General features: G+C 40.8%; 3 protein-coding genes and 1 long non-coding RNA gene across 7 annotated transcripts in view; 3 read left to right on the forward strand and 1 right to left on the reverse strand.

Annotated features, from left to right (window-relative positions):
• The window catches only part of LOC111673701 (extracellular calcium-sensing receptor-like), a 4,647-nt gene extending 1,639 nt beyond the window's left edge, over window positions 1–3,008 (forward strand). Inside the window, exons 4-9 of one of the 2 annotated variants that reach the window (XM_023431539.1) lie at window positions 2–265; window positions 707–913; window positions 1,030–1,305; window positions 1,568–1,795; window positions 1,882–2,005; window positions 2,095–3,008. In XM_023431539.1, the coding sequence (XP_023287307.1) occupies window positions 2–265; window positions 707–913; window positions 1,030–1,305; window positions 1,568–1,795; window positions 1,882–2,005; window positions 2,095–3,008 (2,013 nt within the window). Of the gene's footprint in view, window position 1; window positions 266–706; window positions 914–1,029; window positions 1,306–1,567; window positions 1,796–1,881; window positions 2,006–2,094 lie in introns of those variants that run through there. The other variant, XM_087169974.1, reaches the window with a different exon arrangement.
• Window positions 3,009–5,737: 2,729 nt separating this feature from the next.
• On the forward strand, window positions 5,738–10,019 carry LOC111673700 (extracellular calcium-sensing receptor-like). 2 transcript variants are annotated; one of them, XM_023431538.2, is made up of 9 exons: window positions 5,738–5,967; window positions 6,260–6,554; window positions 6,716–6,802; window positions 7,070–7,339; window positions 7,626–7,829; window positions 7,917–8,192; window positions 8,577–8,804; window positions 8,908–9,031; window positions 9,106–10,019. In XM_023431538.2, exons 1-9 carry the CDS (start codon window positions 5,738–5,740, stop codon window positions 10,017–10,019), a joined length of 2,628 nt encoding a protein of 875 aa, XP_023287306.2. The 2 variants fall into 2 exon arrangements, with proteins under 2 accessions (XP_023287306.2, XP_087026099.1); XM_087169973.1 differs by lacking the exon at window positions 7,917–8,192 and having other exon boundaries at window positions 7,626–7,826; window positions 8,679–8,804.
• Window positions 10,020–12,954: 2,935 nt separating this feature from the next.
• LOC147817650 (uncharacterized) lies at window positions 12,955–14,270 on the reverse strand. 2 transcript variants are annotated; one of them, XR_015436183.1, is made up of 3 exons: window positions 13,999–14,270; window positions 13,849–13,923; window positions 12,955–13,201 (listed from the first exon to the last, which is right to left on the reverse strand). It is a non-coding gene; the product is annotated as an uncharacterized LOC147817650 (long non-coding RNA). The 2 variants fall into 2 exon arrangements; XR_015436182.1 differs by lacking the exon at window positions 12,955–13,201 and adding an exon at window positions 13,613–13,777.
• Window positions 14,271–16,902: 2,632 nt separating this feature from the next.
• LOC147817651 (vomeronasal type-2 receptor 1-like) lies at window positions 16,903–17,735 on the forward strand. The gene is made up of 2 exons (XM_087169953.1): window positions 16,903–17,172; window positions 17,517–17,735. The coding sequence occupies exons 1-2, from the start codon at window positions 16,912–16,914 to the stop codon at window positions 17,733–17,735; spliced, it is 480 nt and encodes a 159-aa protein (XP_087026079.1). The 5' UTR covers window positions 16,903–16,911.
• The last annotated feature ends 44 nt before the right edge of the window (window positions 17,736–17,779 follow it).

Raw genomic sequence — 17,779 nt, forward strand, 5'->3', positions numbered from 1 at the left:
TGCTATGATTCAGATTCTAAAACACTTTGGCTGGACATGGGTTGGTCTGCTGGTCAGTGATGATGATTATGGACTCCATGTTGCCCAGTCCTTGCAGTCTGACCTGGCTCAGTCTGGTGGAGGTTGTCTGGCCTACCTAGAAGTGTTGCCCTGGGACAGTGACCCAAGTGAACTCAAGAGGATTGTATATTTGATAAAGACATCAACAGCACGGGTTGTCATTGTGTTTGCACACGAGATACACATGATTCAACTAATGGAAGAGGTTGGAATTCAAATATAATATAATTTCAGAAATCCATGATAATATTGATTTTTTTTTTCTTTGTTTGTTTGTCGGTGTAAACTGAATCTTAAACTAATCAAATCCAGCTGATAATGTTGAAAATGTATAGAGTGTGTCAAACGTTTCAACTTGTTGACAATTCTTTAAATATTTCAATACACTTGTTGGTTACAAGAATGAACAAGCATGAATGGACCAGTCAAGACAATTAAAAGGATATTAAATTATTCTAATAATTGGATTTAATTGGTTATGTTACACAGTGAAGCTTACAAAAAACTGAAGCTTGTTTAAACTGAGCGTATTGCACTTCATATTTGGCCAACATTTGACAGTCAAACAATGAAATCTTGGTAGACAATATTTTCTATAAAGTATATTGCACTGTTTTAACAAAAGTCTGAATTATATAATGCATAGGTGGTGCGGCAGAATGTGACAGGCCTGCAGTGGATTGCAAGTGAAGCCTGGACATCTGCTGCTGTGCTCCAGACCCCCCGATTCATGCCGTACCTGAGTGGGACACTGGGCATTGCCATCCGCCGAGGAGAAATACCAGGACTCAGGGCATTTCTGTTACAAATACGTCCTGACCTACACCACAACAACAGCTATGGAAATAGTATGGTAAGGATTTAATGACACCATCTGATTTAAATATGCAATAACAATATACTATAATGTCAATGTGAATATGTTGATACTAATGTTAATACCTATGTTAATACTTTAATATATTTCAGGTGAGGCAGTTTTGGGAATACACATTTCAGTGTAGATTTGCACCACCTCCAGCAGGTTGGATAGAAGTTGGAGGAAAATCATGCACTGGAGATGAAGATATTGGAAATGTTGAGACTGAGTTTTTGGATCTTTCTAACCTCAGGCCAGAGTACAATGTTTATAAGGCTGTGTATGCTCTGGTATATGCCCTTGATAACATACTTCAGTGTGAGCCAGGGAGAGGGCCTTTCAGCGAGCACAGCTGTGCTACACTGAAAACACTGGAGCCATGGCAGGTGAGATATAAATTTACACTCAACCTGTTTATGTATTCAAAACAGCTACCACATCATGAGGAACTAAATATGGTTTTGTGAGTATAGAACATCATGAAGAAGACATGTTACATTCATCCACTGGCTATTAATTTATATTAATTATTATACTGTATTTAATACTAGACATAGCTGGACAAAATGCGATTTCATATTTCAGTTATGACTTTCACACATTTTTCTTCTTGATGTTGTTTGTTTTGTTTCTATTATCCATATGTAGCTTCTACATTATTTGCAAAAGGTCAACTTCACCACACCATTTGGTGATCAAGTGTCATTTGATGAGAATGGTGATGCCTCTCCAATCTATGATATCATGAACTGGCTGTGGCTCCCTGATGGAAGAATTAAAGTTCAGAATGTGGGTGAGGTTAAGAAATCAGTCTTCAAAGGTGAAGAACTCACACTTGATGAAGATAAAATCTTCTGGAACTTTGAATCAAAAGAGGTTACTTTTGATTTTTCTCTCCTTTTTTGGACTGTAGATTTTAGCTGAATGTAATGATATAGATCAACATATTTTTCTCTGTACAGCCCCCCCGGTCAGTGTGCAGTGAGAGCTGTCCTCCTGGTACCCGCATGGCCAGAAAGAAGGGGGAACCTGAGTGTTGTTTTGACTGCATCCCTTGTTCTGAGGGAAAGATCAGCAATAGCACTGGTGGGTGTTCATGTTTCAATGTTTTTACTTTATTTTAAGGATATCATATACAGTAAGTATGTATCTCACCATCTTCTCCTGTTTTTCAGACTCCATGAAGTGCACCAGTTGTCCAGAGGATTTCTGGTCCAGCCCCCAGCGTGACTACTGTGTTCCTAAGAAAACAGAGTTCCTCTCCTACCATGAGCCTCTGGGAATTTGTTTGACAACAACTTCATTGCTGGGCACATTTATCTGTGCTGTTGTTCTGGGCATCTTCATCTATCATCGCAGCACACCCATGGTGCGTGCCAACAATTCAGAACTCAGTTTCCTGCTCTTGGTGTCTCTTAAACTATGTTTCCTGTGTTCACTGCTGTTTATCGGTCGTCCCAGACTGTGGACATGCCAGCTGAGACATGCAGCATTTGGGATCAGTTTTGTGCTTTGTGTCTCATGCATCCTGGTGAAAACCATGGTGGTTCTGGCTGTGTTCAAGGCCTCCAAGCCAGGAGGTGGAGCCAGTCTGAAGTGGTTTGGTGCTGTGCAGCAGAGAGGGACGGTTCTGGCGCTTACATGCATTCAAGCAGTAATCTGTACTGCCTGGCTTGTCTCTGCCTCAACAGCTCCTCATAAAAACACTGAATACCACAATGACAAGATAGTTTATGAGTGTGTAGTTGGCTCCACAATTGGTTTTGCAGTGTTACTGGGTTATATTGGCTTCCTGGCTATCCTCAGCTTCCTGTTAGCTTTTCTGGCAAGGAATCTTCCAGACAACTTCAATGAGGCCAAATTCATCACTTTCAGCATGCTGATCTTCTGTGCTGTGTGGGTGGCCTTTGTCCCTGCTTATGTCAATTCTCCGGGAAAGTATGCAGATGCAGTGGAAGTATTTGCCATCCTGGCCTCCAGTTTTGGCCTCTTGGTGGCGCTGTTTGGACCCAAATGTTACATTATACTCCTGAGACCAGAGAAAAATACAAAGAAAGCTATTATGGGTCGAGAAAAAAGGAAGTCATAAAATTAGCGCTAAGAATAAATATATCAGAAATTATGATCCTCTGTATTTTGCAATCAACAGTTATTATCACCACATGAAACTAAAGGTAATAAAGAAGTGTTAATAACTGACTTTTATCATTGCATATTTTATCAATGTATTATTACTATTTTGTTACTAACTGTTTGAACAATTTGCTCGTGAATGTCTTGCTAGTAGTGATAAACTTAAACATCTTATAGGCTATACTCGCGTTGTATATGTCTTTAGTATGCATCTTTCCATCCCTCAGTGATACAAAAGTATTACTCCTAACACTGTTACTGATACTTAGAAAGGACTATAACAGAGGAAGCTACATTCACCAGATATGACAAACTGCAGAGGGAGCAGTAGCAGGAACTATTCAAGTTATCCTTGGCTGGAATTCACTCTAGAGGATTATATAAGCACTATTAACTTTTGGACCTCTTAATATCAAAACAATATATTTTTTGTGGCTAGTTTGGTGCCACCAGAATTACTCGTTCTCTGTCCTCATTCTCTGCAAGAACGGTGGAAAAAGGCTGAAAGGGGGAAAACATCTAGCTGGCCTGGAGACCAGAGATATGCCAGTGCATCTACCCTGAGATCATCTCTCCCCAGGGTAACAAGCAAAAGGGAGTTGGTCTTGTCTTTGGAGGCAAAAGGGTGTGCTTCAAAAAATCTGAAGCAACTACAAATCTCCACCACACTGGAGTGAAGCCTCCACGCCCCAGGGTTCAGTCTGGATAGCTGATCTGTCACTGTATTGTACATCCACAGAGCACATGGACATAAACCTGGCCAGTGTCCACAGCTTGTGTGTGGTGTGACCTAGGCAGGGAGAGCTTAGACTGTCTTGTCTGATGATTTAATCTGCAGACACCATACTGTTGGTCCGTATCAGGATGTCATGCCTCAGGAGGTGGGGCAGAAACTGCCTCAATGCCAGGCAGACAGCCTTCAGCAATAGACTATTGAGATGGTGCCACAACCATGGGCCTGACCAGCAGCTACTCACACACCAAACTTCAACCCCAACCCTCCAGGGATGCATCTGTTGAGATCAGGTGGCAATGAACCACCAAACCCAGTGCAAACCCAAGGGTGTGGTCTTCCTGGTTCTCCTAAAGTCCACAATCAACTCCTTGTTTATTTGTTGTGTTTAGGGCCAAATTGTTGTCTGCACACCACTTCACCAGATGTTGGACCTCCTTTCTGTAGAGTGTCTCCTTATTGTTGAATAGGAGTCCCACTATAGTGGTGTTATCAGTAAACTTCACTATAGTGTTAGTGGAGGGGATGGGAGTGCAGTCATGGGTGAAGACAATGAAGAGGACTGGGCTAAGCACAAAGCCCTGTGGTGCACCTGTGTTCAAGGTGAGGATCAAGGATGTGTGGTTGCCCATTCTGACGTTTTGTGGTCTGTTGGCAAGGATAATGCCAGGTTGCTGAGTTTATAAATTTTGGTGGGATTATAGTATTGAAAGCGGAGCTAAATAGCATCCTGGCATATGTGTTTGGATGTTTCAGGTGGGAGGGCTTTATGAAGTGCAATTGAGACTGTGTCTTCAACAGATGCGTTTGCTTGATAAGCAAACTGATGGCTGTGGAGATCAGTGGGGGTGATGGCCTTGATGTGAGATAGTACAAGCCTCTCAAAGCACTTAATAATAAGTAGGGCAAGTGGGTGGTAGTCAATGAGACTTTTAACTGCTGTATTTTTGGGCACAGGGACAACGGTGGTGGATTTAAGACTGGTGTGGACTATAGCCTGTTGAAGGTAGAGGCCCATAGGACTTCCACCCAGTCTTTGCGGCAGGCAAATGGATACTCACTCAGAAATAACACAATCTTCTAGAGCTCATATGAACTGCACCTAACACGCAGTGTAGATCAGATAAGCAAAGATAAACACCCGCAAGAGTCCCTTATAGGGTTGCGGTATGGCTGGTACATGGCTTGTGGCTGATGAGTAAATTCTCATACATATGTGACATGTATAGTATAGAGATAGTCTTGATGCGCTACAGAACCTGCTGTCAACAACAGTGCAATGTAAAAACATCAGAAGATGTACTATTTCATCAAAAGTCTTTTGCAAGTATATTGCTGCTACCATCTAGTGGACATTTACCTTAATTCTGTTATTGTGTTAGAGAATTACAGATACTTTGGGCTGATTTTTGCATTTAGAATGCCACATACAAATTTAAGATTAGACTCAGTATAAAGTGAAACTTCTGATGTATCATCTCAGGAATTAAACTGTAGAGAGGATCGGAGGGAACTTTGTATTTTATACCAAGGCGAGTAGTTTTCCTGGAAGGTGAAAAGATCTATCTGCTTTATCTACAACCTAACATACATATCATCCACTTAACTGCTTAAAGTCCACTTGATATGACATTTAATACATAATATGCCTGTCATGCAAATTTTTCTGTGGACCCCAATCATTGTCAATCATTCAGAAATTAATTTTTGGTTGGAAAGGTTGATAACATGGCTTTGACACCTGTCAGATATTATCAAAAGTCCATGCATTAATTCTCCATCAATACAAATCAATCTCAAATGAAATACATTTTAGGCCCTGCCCATACTCCTTTTTCTGTCGTTATGGGTGGTGTAAAAGATTAAACAATACTGGAAGTCAATAAAAGGGGGTGACATAGTGATAAAACTTAATGACTGGGCTCAGAAAAAACATAAACCAGAGGAAAGTCATGTGGACATTGTTAGACACCTACTTGCTCATGTTGTTGTATTCCTGTTTTTCCTCTGCTGTGCCCTCCCCCCTCTATTCCTCCTCTTGTCGATTACAGGGACAGTTTCATCTCAATGGAATGCACAAGGCTGGAGATGTGGTTCTAGGTGGTCTATTTGAAATGAACTTCTTCTCTACCTATTCTGAACTGTCTTATACCTCAGAGCCACAACAGCCTATCTGCCATGGGTGAGTCTACCAAGTAAACAACAAAGAGTAGAAACCCCCGGAAAATCAGTAATTTTATTAGAATGTATTTGTAATAATTTCATATTACTGAGAGAGATTGACATTGTTTATATATAACATTTTGACCACATTGTCTTTTTTGCTGAGTCACCTCTATTTTTGTGGTTGTTGCCATCATCTGTTTTCATTGTTGCAAAATCTGTAGTTGTACAACATATATATATATATATATTTGTTACTTGGTTATCATGTTGTATTTTTCAATAGTAAACAGTAATATTTTATTTGTTAGTTTTGATGTTCTAGGATTCACACAGGCCCAGACCATGGCTTTTGCTATTGATGAGATCAACAGAAATTCTAACCTGCTACCTAATGTGACTCTGGGATACAGTCTTTATGATAATTGCAACAAACTAGGAATTGGATTCCGTGCAGCATTGTCATTAACCAGTGGTCTAGAGGAGCAAGTTATATTACATGAGACCTGTGTAGGAACCCCTCCAGTCCTCGGGATTGTGGGTGATGATTCCTCTACACGTTCTATTGCAATCTCCACTGTCTTAGGTTTGTACAGAGTGCCCATGGTAAGTTTTTCTGCCTTGACATCTATTATTTCTTTTGGATCATTTTGATTTTATGTCAAATTTAAAGTTGGTTTAAACATGAAGCAGTCAACCTCAAAAAGTTAAAAGAGCCGGTGAAGGCATTGAATGGTTTCAGGATGTACAGTCTGTGTTTTTCGCAGGTGAGTTATTTTTCTACATGCTCCTGCCTGAGTGACCGGCAAAAATTTCCATCCTTCTTTAGGACGATCCCAAGTGATGCTTTCCAGGTAAAAATCTATAAGCATGGTGAAAATATACTAAATAAAGATTGTGCAGTTATTGCAATTGATCAGGAAGAACATACCTATACTGCAAATATATTCCTTTTGTTTCATCATTAACATTATTTGTCCCATTGAGGGAGTTGTAAGGTGTCAGATAACAACACTGAAAGGCCAGGATTAAACATGATCCATTGTGGAACCTGTTTAACAGGATTTCCAGTGAAACATTATTCCAGCATGTGCACTAATCCTTCTTCTCTGTACTATTAGGTGCGTGCTATGATTCAGATTCTAAAACACTTTGGCTGGACTTGGGCAGGTCTGTTGATCAGTGATAATGATTATGGACTCCACGCTGCCCGATCCTTTCAAACTGACCTGGGTCCATCTGGTGGAGGTTGCCTGGCTTACTTAGAGATTTTGCCCGAGGGCGATGATCCAGCTGAACTAAGGAGGATTGTGAATGTGATGAAGAAATCCACAGCTCATGTGGTCATTGTGTTTGCACATGAAGGTCACATTATTAACCTGATGGAAGAGGTTGGGCTTGAAATACAACTTGATTATTGCCGAACATAGTTATACAACAAGATTCAATTCAGTGATATAAAACAATATTTGACCTAAACAAACCAAATAATAATAATTAATATGTTACACCTCTGTTTTGTTATACACACCGCTAGCAGGTTTGTTCTAGTTATGATGATATCATTTTGCTCATACTACTGTGTAAAATACAGGATGGCACCTGTGAGTGACGCTGTGGAAACTACTTTGGTATGGCAATATGAATTTATATAACTTCGTATGATGCATTTTACAGGTGGTGAGGCAGAATGTGACAGGCCTGCAGTGGATGGCCAGTGAAGCCTGGTCATCATCTGCTATGCTCCAGACCCCCCGCCTCATGCCGTACCTGGCTGGAACACTGGGCATTGCCATCCGTCGAGGAGAAATACCAGGACTCAGGGAATTCATGTTACAAATACGTCCTGAACTACACCACAACAGCAATAGAAATAAAATGGTGAGAGTTTAACCTCGCAATCTGATTTGGTATTTGGAAGAATAATATATTGTCATTGTTTATGATACAAATTTTTGATTATGTTAGGTAAATCAGTTTTGGGAATACACATTTCAGTGTAGATTTGCTCCACCTCCAGAAGGTTGGGTGGAAGCTGGAGGAGCATTATGCACTGGACATGAAGATCTAGAGAATGTGGAGACTGAGTTTTTGGACATTTTAAATCTCAGGCCAGAGTACAATGTGTATAAGGCTGTGTATGCTCTGGCATATGCTCTTGATGACATGCTACACTGCGAACCAGGGAGAGGGCCTTTCAACAGGAACAGCTGTGGTAATTTACAAAGACTGGAGCCATGGCAGGTGAAATATCAATTTACACTCCACTTGTTTATGTCCAATCCTGTGCTTATAATATTTTTTGCACAGTAAAAAATAAGACATTATCAGTTGTAAAATGCTAGATAGATATCTGAAATGATTTTACCTACTATTAGTGGCTAGTATTCAGGTTAGCGAGAATAATCTCGTCACTAGGTACATGGTATTATGGGTAATGTGACACTACTTTAAACAAAATGATTTGCAAGAATTTTTTAAAACTTCATATGTTCCTAAGTGAAGTAAGCAGTTTGATTTTTGAATATTAGCTCATGCTGTGTTAATCATGGTCAATAACAAGAGAATTCTTTTTTTTTCATCTATCCTGTTTGGTTTTTCCTCTATCTCTTATTCTGATTTTCACAGCTTGTCTATTACTTGGAAAAGGTTAACTTCACCACACCATTTGGTGATCAAGTGTCATTTGATGAGAATGGTGATGTCTTACCAATCTATGATATCATGAACTGGCTGTGGCTCCCTGACGGAAGAATTAAAATTCAGAATGTGGGTGAAGTTAAGAAATCAGCCTTCAAAGGTGAAGAACTCACACTTGATGAAGATAAAATCTTCTGGAACTTTGAATCCAAAGAGGTTACTTCCGATTTTTCAGACTACAATTTTTTGGCTCATGGATAACTAATTCTAGCTGTGTTTAGTAGTGTAGAATAACATATATTTATTTTTCTCCCTACAGCCCCCCCACTCAGTGTGCAGTGAGAGCTGTCCTCCTGGTACCCGCATGGCCAGAAAGAAGGGGGAACCTGAGTGTTGTTTTGACTGCATCCCTTGTTCTGAGGGGAAGATCAGCAATAAGACTGGTGAGTGTTCAGTTTTCAACATTGCAGTTTCGAAAGATAGCATTGTGTATCTCCCTTTTTTTGTTTTTTCATAGATTCCATGGAGTGCACAAGTTGTCCAGTGGATTTCTGGTCCAGCCCCCAGCGTGACCATTGTCTTCCTAAGAAAATAGACTTCCTCTCCTACCATGAGCCTCTGGGAATCTGCTTGACAGTCACTTCATTGCTGGGCACATTTATCTGTGCTGTTGTCCTAGGGATCTTTATCTATCATCGCAGAACACCTATAGTACGTGCCAACAATTCTGAACTCAGTTTCCAGTTGTTGTTGTCACTTAAACTATGTTTCCTGTGCTCACTGCTGTTTATTGGCCATCCCAGACAATGGACATGCCAGCTGAGACATGCAGCATTTGGGATCAGCTTTGTGCTTTGTGTTTCATGCATCCTGGTGAAAACCATGGTGGTTCTGGCTGTGTTCAAGGCCTCTAAGCCAGGAGGAGAAGCCAGTCTGAAGTGGTTTGGTGCTGTGCAGCAGAGAGGGACAGTTCTGGTTCTTACTTCTATTCAAGCCACAATCTGTACTGCTTGGCTTGTCTCTTCGTCACCAGCACCTCATAAAAACACCAAATACCACAATGACAAGATAGTTTATGAGTGTGTAGTTGGGTCCACAATTGGTTTTGCAGTGTTACTGGGCTATATAGGGTTACTGGCTGTCCTCAGCTTCCTGTTAGCTTTTCTGGCAAGAAATCTTCCAGACAACTTCAATGAGGCCAAACTCATCACTTTCAGCATGCTGATCTTCTGTGCTGTGTGGGTGGCCTTTGTCCCTGCTTATATCAGCTCACCAGGCAAATATGCAGATGCAGTGGAGGTATTTGCCATTCTGGCTTCCAGTTTTGGCCTCTTGGTGGCGTTGTTTGGACCCAAATGTTACATAATTTTGCTGAGACCAGAGAGAAACACTAAGAAAGCTATCATGGGTCGGGGAAACACAAAGTCATGAAATTAGCTAACAATAGGTTTGTTTATCTCTACTCTCTGATATGACCCATTGGAGCCCACTGGCGAAGGGGGATATGCCTTGATAAAATGTTAAACATCACTTTTGAAAATATATCCCCCTGTCATTATGTGACAATGCTATTGCAATTGTTTGGTTAATGTTTAGATAGATAGATAGAGAGATAGATAGATAGATAGATAGATAGATAGATAGATAGATAGATAGATAGATAGATAGATAGATAGATAGATAGATAGATACTCTATTTATCCCCTAAGGGAAATTCATGTTTAGACACAAAACCAACCTAGCCAGCCAAATTGATCATTTAATTTAGAAGACCTCATCTTGGCCAATTTTTTGTTTTGCGTACTCATCCACCCACACTTAGGGAAAAAATTTAATTTATATGTTATGCCTTCATTAATCTGGTGTAAGAATAATTGGAAAAAGTAAAATTTACAAATGCCCCCTCAAGTTACAACAATTCGGAAAGTCTGCACAAATTTTGGTACGCATGTTGGGTTGTTGTCATATACGTAGATTATCATCAATTAATGGTCCAAATTCATGCATTACATTATCCTTTCTTGCTAAAATTTAATTTGGAATATGGTATTAACTGTTATTTATTCATGTAACAGTTATTTATTAGCAGAAACCGTGATAATAAGTTAACAAATACTGGAAACAGCTATCCAAATGTTGTTTTAATTTTGAGCAATAAAGTAGAGCACAACTTTCTAGTGTCTGTTATTTATCTGCGTTTCTGTTCTCTGTGTATTCATGTGACTTTAATGCACATGAATACACATAAGTCAGAAGAACAACTTGCCAACTTTGGAAATGGGACCATCCAAGGAGCACATAAATGCAGCATACTTGTGTAATCCTGAGAGGCATGATCTTGCCGCTCACATTCTAAAAACCTAAAACCTAAATGAGTATATATCTCTAATTTCTTGTCAAAATATCAAATTATACCTAATATACAGTAACATATAACATTTCAGTTAGATAAAGGGACTTGTTTTTAGACAATGCATCTTGAATGTCTTGTTAAACATCTTGTTTAGAGTTGTATCTCAAATGACAAAAGCTTTTTTGTCATAAGATGTTTAAGCTGCTGTGTTATGTCTCAAGTAATTGACTTGATTTAGGAAAATGCAAATACTAATTTCTTATAAAATCTCAAGGACAACATCAGCAAAACCTCTCACAAACGGCTTTTAGTATGAGGCTAGCCATACAAAGCTCTGAACCTCCGTCTGATTTTTAGGGACAGGCCACTCTGTAACTGCTTCCACCTTGGCGGGATCTGGCATCAACCCCCTCAGCAGAGATAACATGCCCAGTAATGGACTTGGGTGGAAAACAGATTAAACCTGGATGGCTAAACTTTAAGATTGGCCTGCTGGAGCTTTCCAAGTACACCATCCAGGTGCGTCAGGTTTTCCTGAAGTCAATGATGTCATCTCAGTAAACCAAGCAAGTGGCCCAATGCAAATCTGCAAGAATCAAGTCCACTAACCTCCGTAATGTGCTGCATGCGTTGCAAAGCCCAAAACTCAGATCATTAAACTCGGATAGCCCCTGGCGCATGATGAACTTGTGGTGATCCACTTCCACCAATAGCCACTCGCCAAATCAAGAGTGGAAAACCAACAAGCATGACAGGCTATTGAGGGCATCATCAATCTTCCATTGTGAGTTTCCTATAGTTAATACAGAACCGAAACCCACCCAGCTTCTTTTTCACAAGTACTACAGGTGCTGCCCAGGGACTACAGTCAATATCAGTGTCCCCCGACTAAACACAGAGATTTCCCCAGGAGAGAACCCCTTTTCTTCCACCCCAAACTGGCTCATAAGTGTCTCAACTTTCCAACACTGCAAGACGGCTCCTCCCTCACTGTTGCCACACAGCTCCACTTCCTCCCCCACCTCAATGTCAGTGAACAGCATACCCACTTCCATCCCACTCTTTAACATAAGTGCATCATTTTTCAAATTGATAACTCGCATGACAGTAAGCCCTGCTTAACTCTACAAGCCACCTGAGCTACCAATATGTAACAGTATTTTGAGAAGGAGGTGGAGAGTTCCAACATGCCCTCTGCGTAATCCCCCCACCCAGTCTGAACCTGGCCCCAAATTATGGTTTCATTGCGCAGGGGTACTACGGTATTGGACTGGACAGAGAACACCTGGGGCTCAAAGGATGAGTTCAGATCAACCAGGGGAAAAGTCTTCCCATTATCTGGCAGGTCTTCTTCCCAAGGTCAACTACAGTGCCATACTGAGATAGAAAATCAAACCCAAGCAGAATCTCCTCAGAAGGTATATCAGAGACTAAAAACTTGGCGACGAGAGCAAGAGAATCAAATTGACATACTGTCTGCCTGCACCCTACAACATGCATCCCCACCATTAGCTGTTGTAGCCCTGCCCGCATAGTCTTCCAAATCACACCCCCCTTTTGTAGCAGAAAGCCGCAGCTGTTTGGGGATGACAGAGCACGAGGCTCCTGTGTCTACAAGAACATAACAATCAAACCCACCTATTTTAGCTTTGAGATAGCCAGAACCGTCCTTTAAGCCATCAGGGGCCATAGTGAATGGAGAAGACGGGGCGGACATTTGGCACTCTGTGAGTGCCCCCTCTAGATTGAAGTGGATTATTTTCAGGCTCTGACATTTTGATTTTATCCCACCGCTGTCACCAGTGTAATCAATGTGGGGTTACAAAAAGGCTTGCAGGAATTCACTGCCACCAAGTCAGAGCTGCCAAATAACCACATGTGACAAGAGTGGCGGTCATAGGGTGAATATGTTGCCGAACAACGCCACCTGGGGAATTGCACCCCAGGAAATAACAATACTTATAACCAAAAACTAAAAGCTTACGCAAGTTCGTATCACCACAGGGCAAAGACAACGTTGATAATACAAGTTTTATTCAACAATAATTACTAAAATGAGGTTCCATAAATGCTGTCTAAAGCAGATAATGTTATACACGGGGCCATAAGGGAAGGGGAAGTGGACAGTGCTGGGTTACCTCGGCGGCCCGAAACCAATGAGGGAGGGGGGAAACTAAAGCACCCGTGACACTGCACACACAAACTGAAAACGTGAAGAACCACCACCAGGGATTGGGTCGCCGCCCGGAGCCCACAGCACCTGTCCACAGGGAGAAAAAGCACAATAAAATGGCCACACTTTACCAATACACACAAACAAAACAATAATAAGTAATAAAGTAAATAACAAAATAATCTAACTTTTCAACTATAATATAACAGGCAATTAATATACAAAAGAAATCAAACTCAATAAAACGGTACTCAATTTAATAATACTCTTAACGAAACAAAAAGAATTAAATCTCAAATAGAACACAAAACAACCATACAAAAGAAATCAAATTAAATTAAATCAATATTCAAAATAACTAAATGTTTGTATAAACTAATAAAGAACAGCGGCAAAGACTGTTATAACAGCCGCATCAACACAGCGGCACGCTTACAGCGGAACCAAGTATTTGTAGAATCAAACAAAACAATAAAACAATAAAACCATGTACTCCAACGGAGCCAAAAAGAGAGAGCCAAAAAGAAGAGAGCCAAAAAGAACCAAAACAGCAACGCCGTCCAGCGAGCCGTGGCGTTGAATCAGTTTCCCAATCAGCCTTGCCGGCGCAGCGTCACAGCAGGCCAAGCAGCGGAGTTACTCCCGACTTCTGCCTGATCCAAACTGTGGCACAAATTAATAATTAGCCAGGGGCAAACAAGGAGTAAGGAGGAGGACGGACAACGCCAACTCACCACGAGGATGCACAAACCCACGCAAGGGGCTTCCAGCGGGGCAGCCCGGTCCCCACGGCGACAGTGATCCAACACCTGCAGCAGAGAGTGGTCTGTCAAGGCTGCGCAATATGGCACGCTAAGTAGGAGGGAGAACGGCGGTGTGCATACCTGTATGCTGCAGGACAAGCATGCGCCACGATGGCCAACACGCCAACAGAGCGCCAGTGTGCGCACAGCCACAGCACAAATGGCTCCTCCACACCTACACCTGCACCGGCCTCACCACACCACGCCACGACAGTGGACAATTGGCCCCGGAAGAGAAGAGAGGAGGAGGCGGATGGAATCAGACCCTTATATGAGAAGGTGTGGCACCGCCCAGCAATCAGCAGGACAAAACCTACAGCGCTGCACCAGGAGGAACCAGGAACAGCACACCTGCTACACACAGAATGCGCCTTTAGAAAAATACCATGACAATCTTTATTTCCATGGACAAATTCACAGTTCATAAAAATAGGGGGGGCAAGATTACAACCAGGGATTTCCACTCTGCCGAGACACCAAAAGGGCTCCTACTATTATCCACTGCAAACAATAAAACACAGGGCTAGCCTTCTAGCTTAAGGCACACTATTGAACACAGCAAGCTGATACCCTCTACTGGTGGCACTGCAAACTACACAGTTCGTATTGCACTGCAACTCACACATGACATCACCACTCGAAGTAAAAACCCTTTGGCTATTCTTCACAGGAATGGATTAATTCCCCGCTGCGCTCCCACCCCGCACTAGCAAAGGATTAACACACAAGTAGCATCTGACAATCATGCAGTATATGGACCAGATTCAGGAACCAGGCGTAAACTGGGCCAGCAGAAAACAAACATGTGGCCCAAGTATGGGACAGATTTATTTTGCTATCTGGGAATTGACACACAAGGAATGCTACTTCAAAATAAAATATTAAATCAACAAAAGTCCAAACATAATGCCTTCAAAGAGTCCCTTCAGAGCAGACCATGACAATAAAATGACGTAGGTTTGGTTTTATCTTTGATGAGAACAATTATTGGTAATATGTAATATAGTATAAAGAGAGATGTAGTGGTAGTACAAAAATATAAGGTATAGTACAGTATAGCATATACTATTATTAATAGCATCAAGTGAATTCCACATACTCAGGGCTGATTTGTCCATTTGAGGAGCTTAATTTGTACATTTTTCATACAGACAAGTTATGGATTGTACTTATTATTCGTCTGTAAAAAGTGATTCTTCTGATACATATATCTATAAGCTCAGATTTTAAACAGCAGAGCACAGCAAGTGAGAAGGAAAATTATAATTTATCAAAAGGCAAGTAACTGGAACAGTCAAGTCAGTTTTATTTATATAGCACATGTCATACGGCAGGCGTAAACTCAATCCCCAAAACGTCAATTTAATATGACATTCAAAAAAACCTAATATACACTTAATATAACTGTCATACAATTTTCACTGGACCTCAACCATTGCAGTCATCCACAACTTAAAGTTGGATTGGAATGGATTTCAACATGGCCTTGGAGAGAATGAAATGGCACACATTAATTTTGCCTCATTAAAAATTAATCTAAAATTAAATGCATTGTACGCCCTGCCCATACTACTTCATCTGCCCTGATGGGTGGTGTGCAAGATTAAACAATTCTGCAAGTCAATAAAAGGGGACATTGTGATGAAACTCACTGACTGGGCTCAGAAAAGGCATAAACCAGAAGTCATGAGGGCATTTTTAGACACCACTTTGGTCTTGCCCATGTTGTTGTACTCTTGCTTATCCTCTGCTGCGTCCTCTCCTCTTTATTCCTCCTCTTGTCGTTTACAGAGAAGGTTTCATCTAAATGGGATGCGCAAGCCTGGAGATGTGGTTCTAGGTGGGCTGTTTGAAATGCACTTTGGTCCGATTTATCCTGATCTGTCTTTTACTTCAGAGCCACAACAGCCTGACTGTCATGGGTGAGTCTGACAGGGAAACAACAAAAAACAGAAACTGATTAACTGATATTACTGAGAAAGAAATACATTGTGTATTTGTGCCATTTAAACCATGTTGCTTTTTGTTCCATTGTCTACTATTTCATTCAAGAATTATTATGCTTGTTCTTCAACTATTTTCATTGTTCATACAATCTTTATTTGTGTAGCATGTGCATATTTGCACAGTTAGTGTTTCATTTTTACATGTAGTCAACAGTGATATTTTATGTGTTAGATTTTTGATGTTCTAGGATTCAGACAGGCCCAGACCATGGCTTTTGCTATTGATGAGATCAACAGAAACTCCAACCTGCTACCTAATGTGACTCTGGGATACAGTCTTTATGATAATTGCAACCAACTAGGAATTGGATTTCGTGCAGCGTTGTCATTAACCAGTGGTCAAGACGAGCAAGTTACATTACATGAGACCTGTGTAGGAACCCCTCTAGTCCTAGGAATCGTGGGTGAAGATTCCTCTACACGTTCTATTGCAATCTCCACTGTCTTAGGTTTGTACAGAGTGCCTATGGTAAGTTTTTCTGACTTAACATCTATTAACTCTTTTTGCATCATTTTGATTTGACTTTGAAAATATAAGTCATTTGTAAATATGAAGCAGTCAGCCTTGCAAAGTTGAAAAAGCTGGTAAAGACATTCAATGTTTTAAGGATACACACAGTCTGTGTTTTTTGCAGGTGAGTTATTTTGCCACATGTTCCTGCCTGAGTGACCGGCAAAAGTTTCCATCCTTCTTTAGGACGATCCCAAGTGATGCTTTCCAGGTGAAAATCTGTCAGCAAAATTAAAATATGTAAGATAAGGATGTACCGTTAAAAACATCCCTACTCGACGAGTATTTTCCTTGTGTGTATCACCAGTAACATTATTTGTTTCATTGATGGAGTTGTGAGTTGTACGTTGTAAGATAACAACACCAAAAAGGCAATAATTAATGGTCCATTGTGGAACCGATTTATCAGGATTTCCAGTGAAACATTATTCCAGCCTGTGCACTAATCCCTCCTCTCTGTATTCTTAGGTGCGTGCTATGATTCAGATTCTAAAACACTTTGGCTGGACTTGGGCAGGTCTGCTCAGCAGTGATGATGATTATGGACTCCACGCTGCCCGATCTTTCCAAACTGACCTGAGTCCATCTGGTGGAGGTTGCCTGGCCTACACAGAGATTTTGACTGAGGGCAATGATCCAGCTGAACTTAGAAGGATTGTGGATGTGATGAAGAAATCCACAGCTCGTGTGGTCATTTCATTTGTACATGACAATCAAATGATTAATCTAATGGAAGAGGTTAGGCTTGAAATAGAACTCAATTAAAGCTGAAATAATTATACAACTCAGTATTTTGTCAAACAGTAAACTTTAATTGACTAATTTACAACAATATTTGGCCTAAAAAAAAATGGTACTTATAATAAATGCTAAATTACACCAGTGCTATCAAGTTTTGCAAACCAATTATACTCTACTTCAGTTATGATGATATGATGATATCACTTTGCTCATACTACTGTGTAAAACATAGGATTTCACTTATGAATGACACTAGCTGTTATAGACATCAATATTTTCTAGAAAGAAAAATGCACTCTTTTAAGTCTGAAATAATTAATTTCATATAATACAATGCACAGGTGGTGAAGCAGAATGTGACAGGCCTGCAGTGGATAGCCAGTGAAGCCTGGACATTAGCTTCTGTTCTCCAGACCCCCCACCTCATGCCGTACCTGGGTGGAACACTGGGCATTGCCATCCGTCGAGGAGAAATACCAGGACTCAGGGAATTCCTCTTACAAATACGTCCTGACCTACACCACAACAACAGCTATGGAAATGATGTGGTGAGAGTTTAACCTCACAATCTGATATTTACAAGAATGATATATTATCAGAGTTT

Source organism: Seriola lalandi, unplaced genomic scaffold (genome assembly GCF_002814215.2).
Source record: "Seriola lalandi dorsalis isolate HSWRI2012SDOR001 ecotype SW California unplaced genomic scaffold, Sedor1 jcf7180002054924, whole genome shotgun sequence".
NCBI lineage: Eukaryota > Metazoa > Chordata > Actinopteri > Carangiformes > Carangidae > Seriola > Seriola lalandi.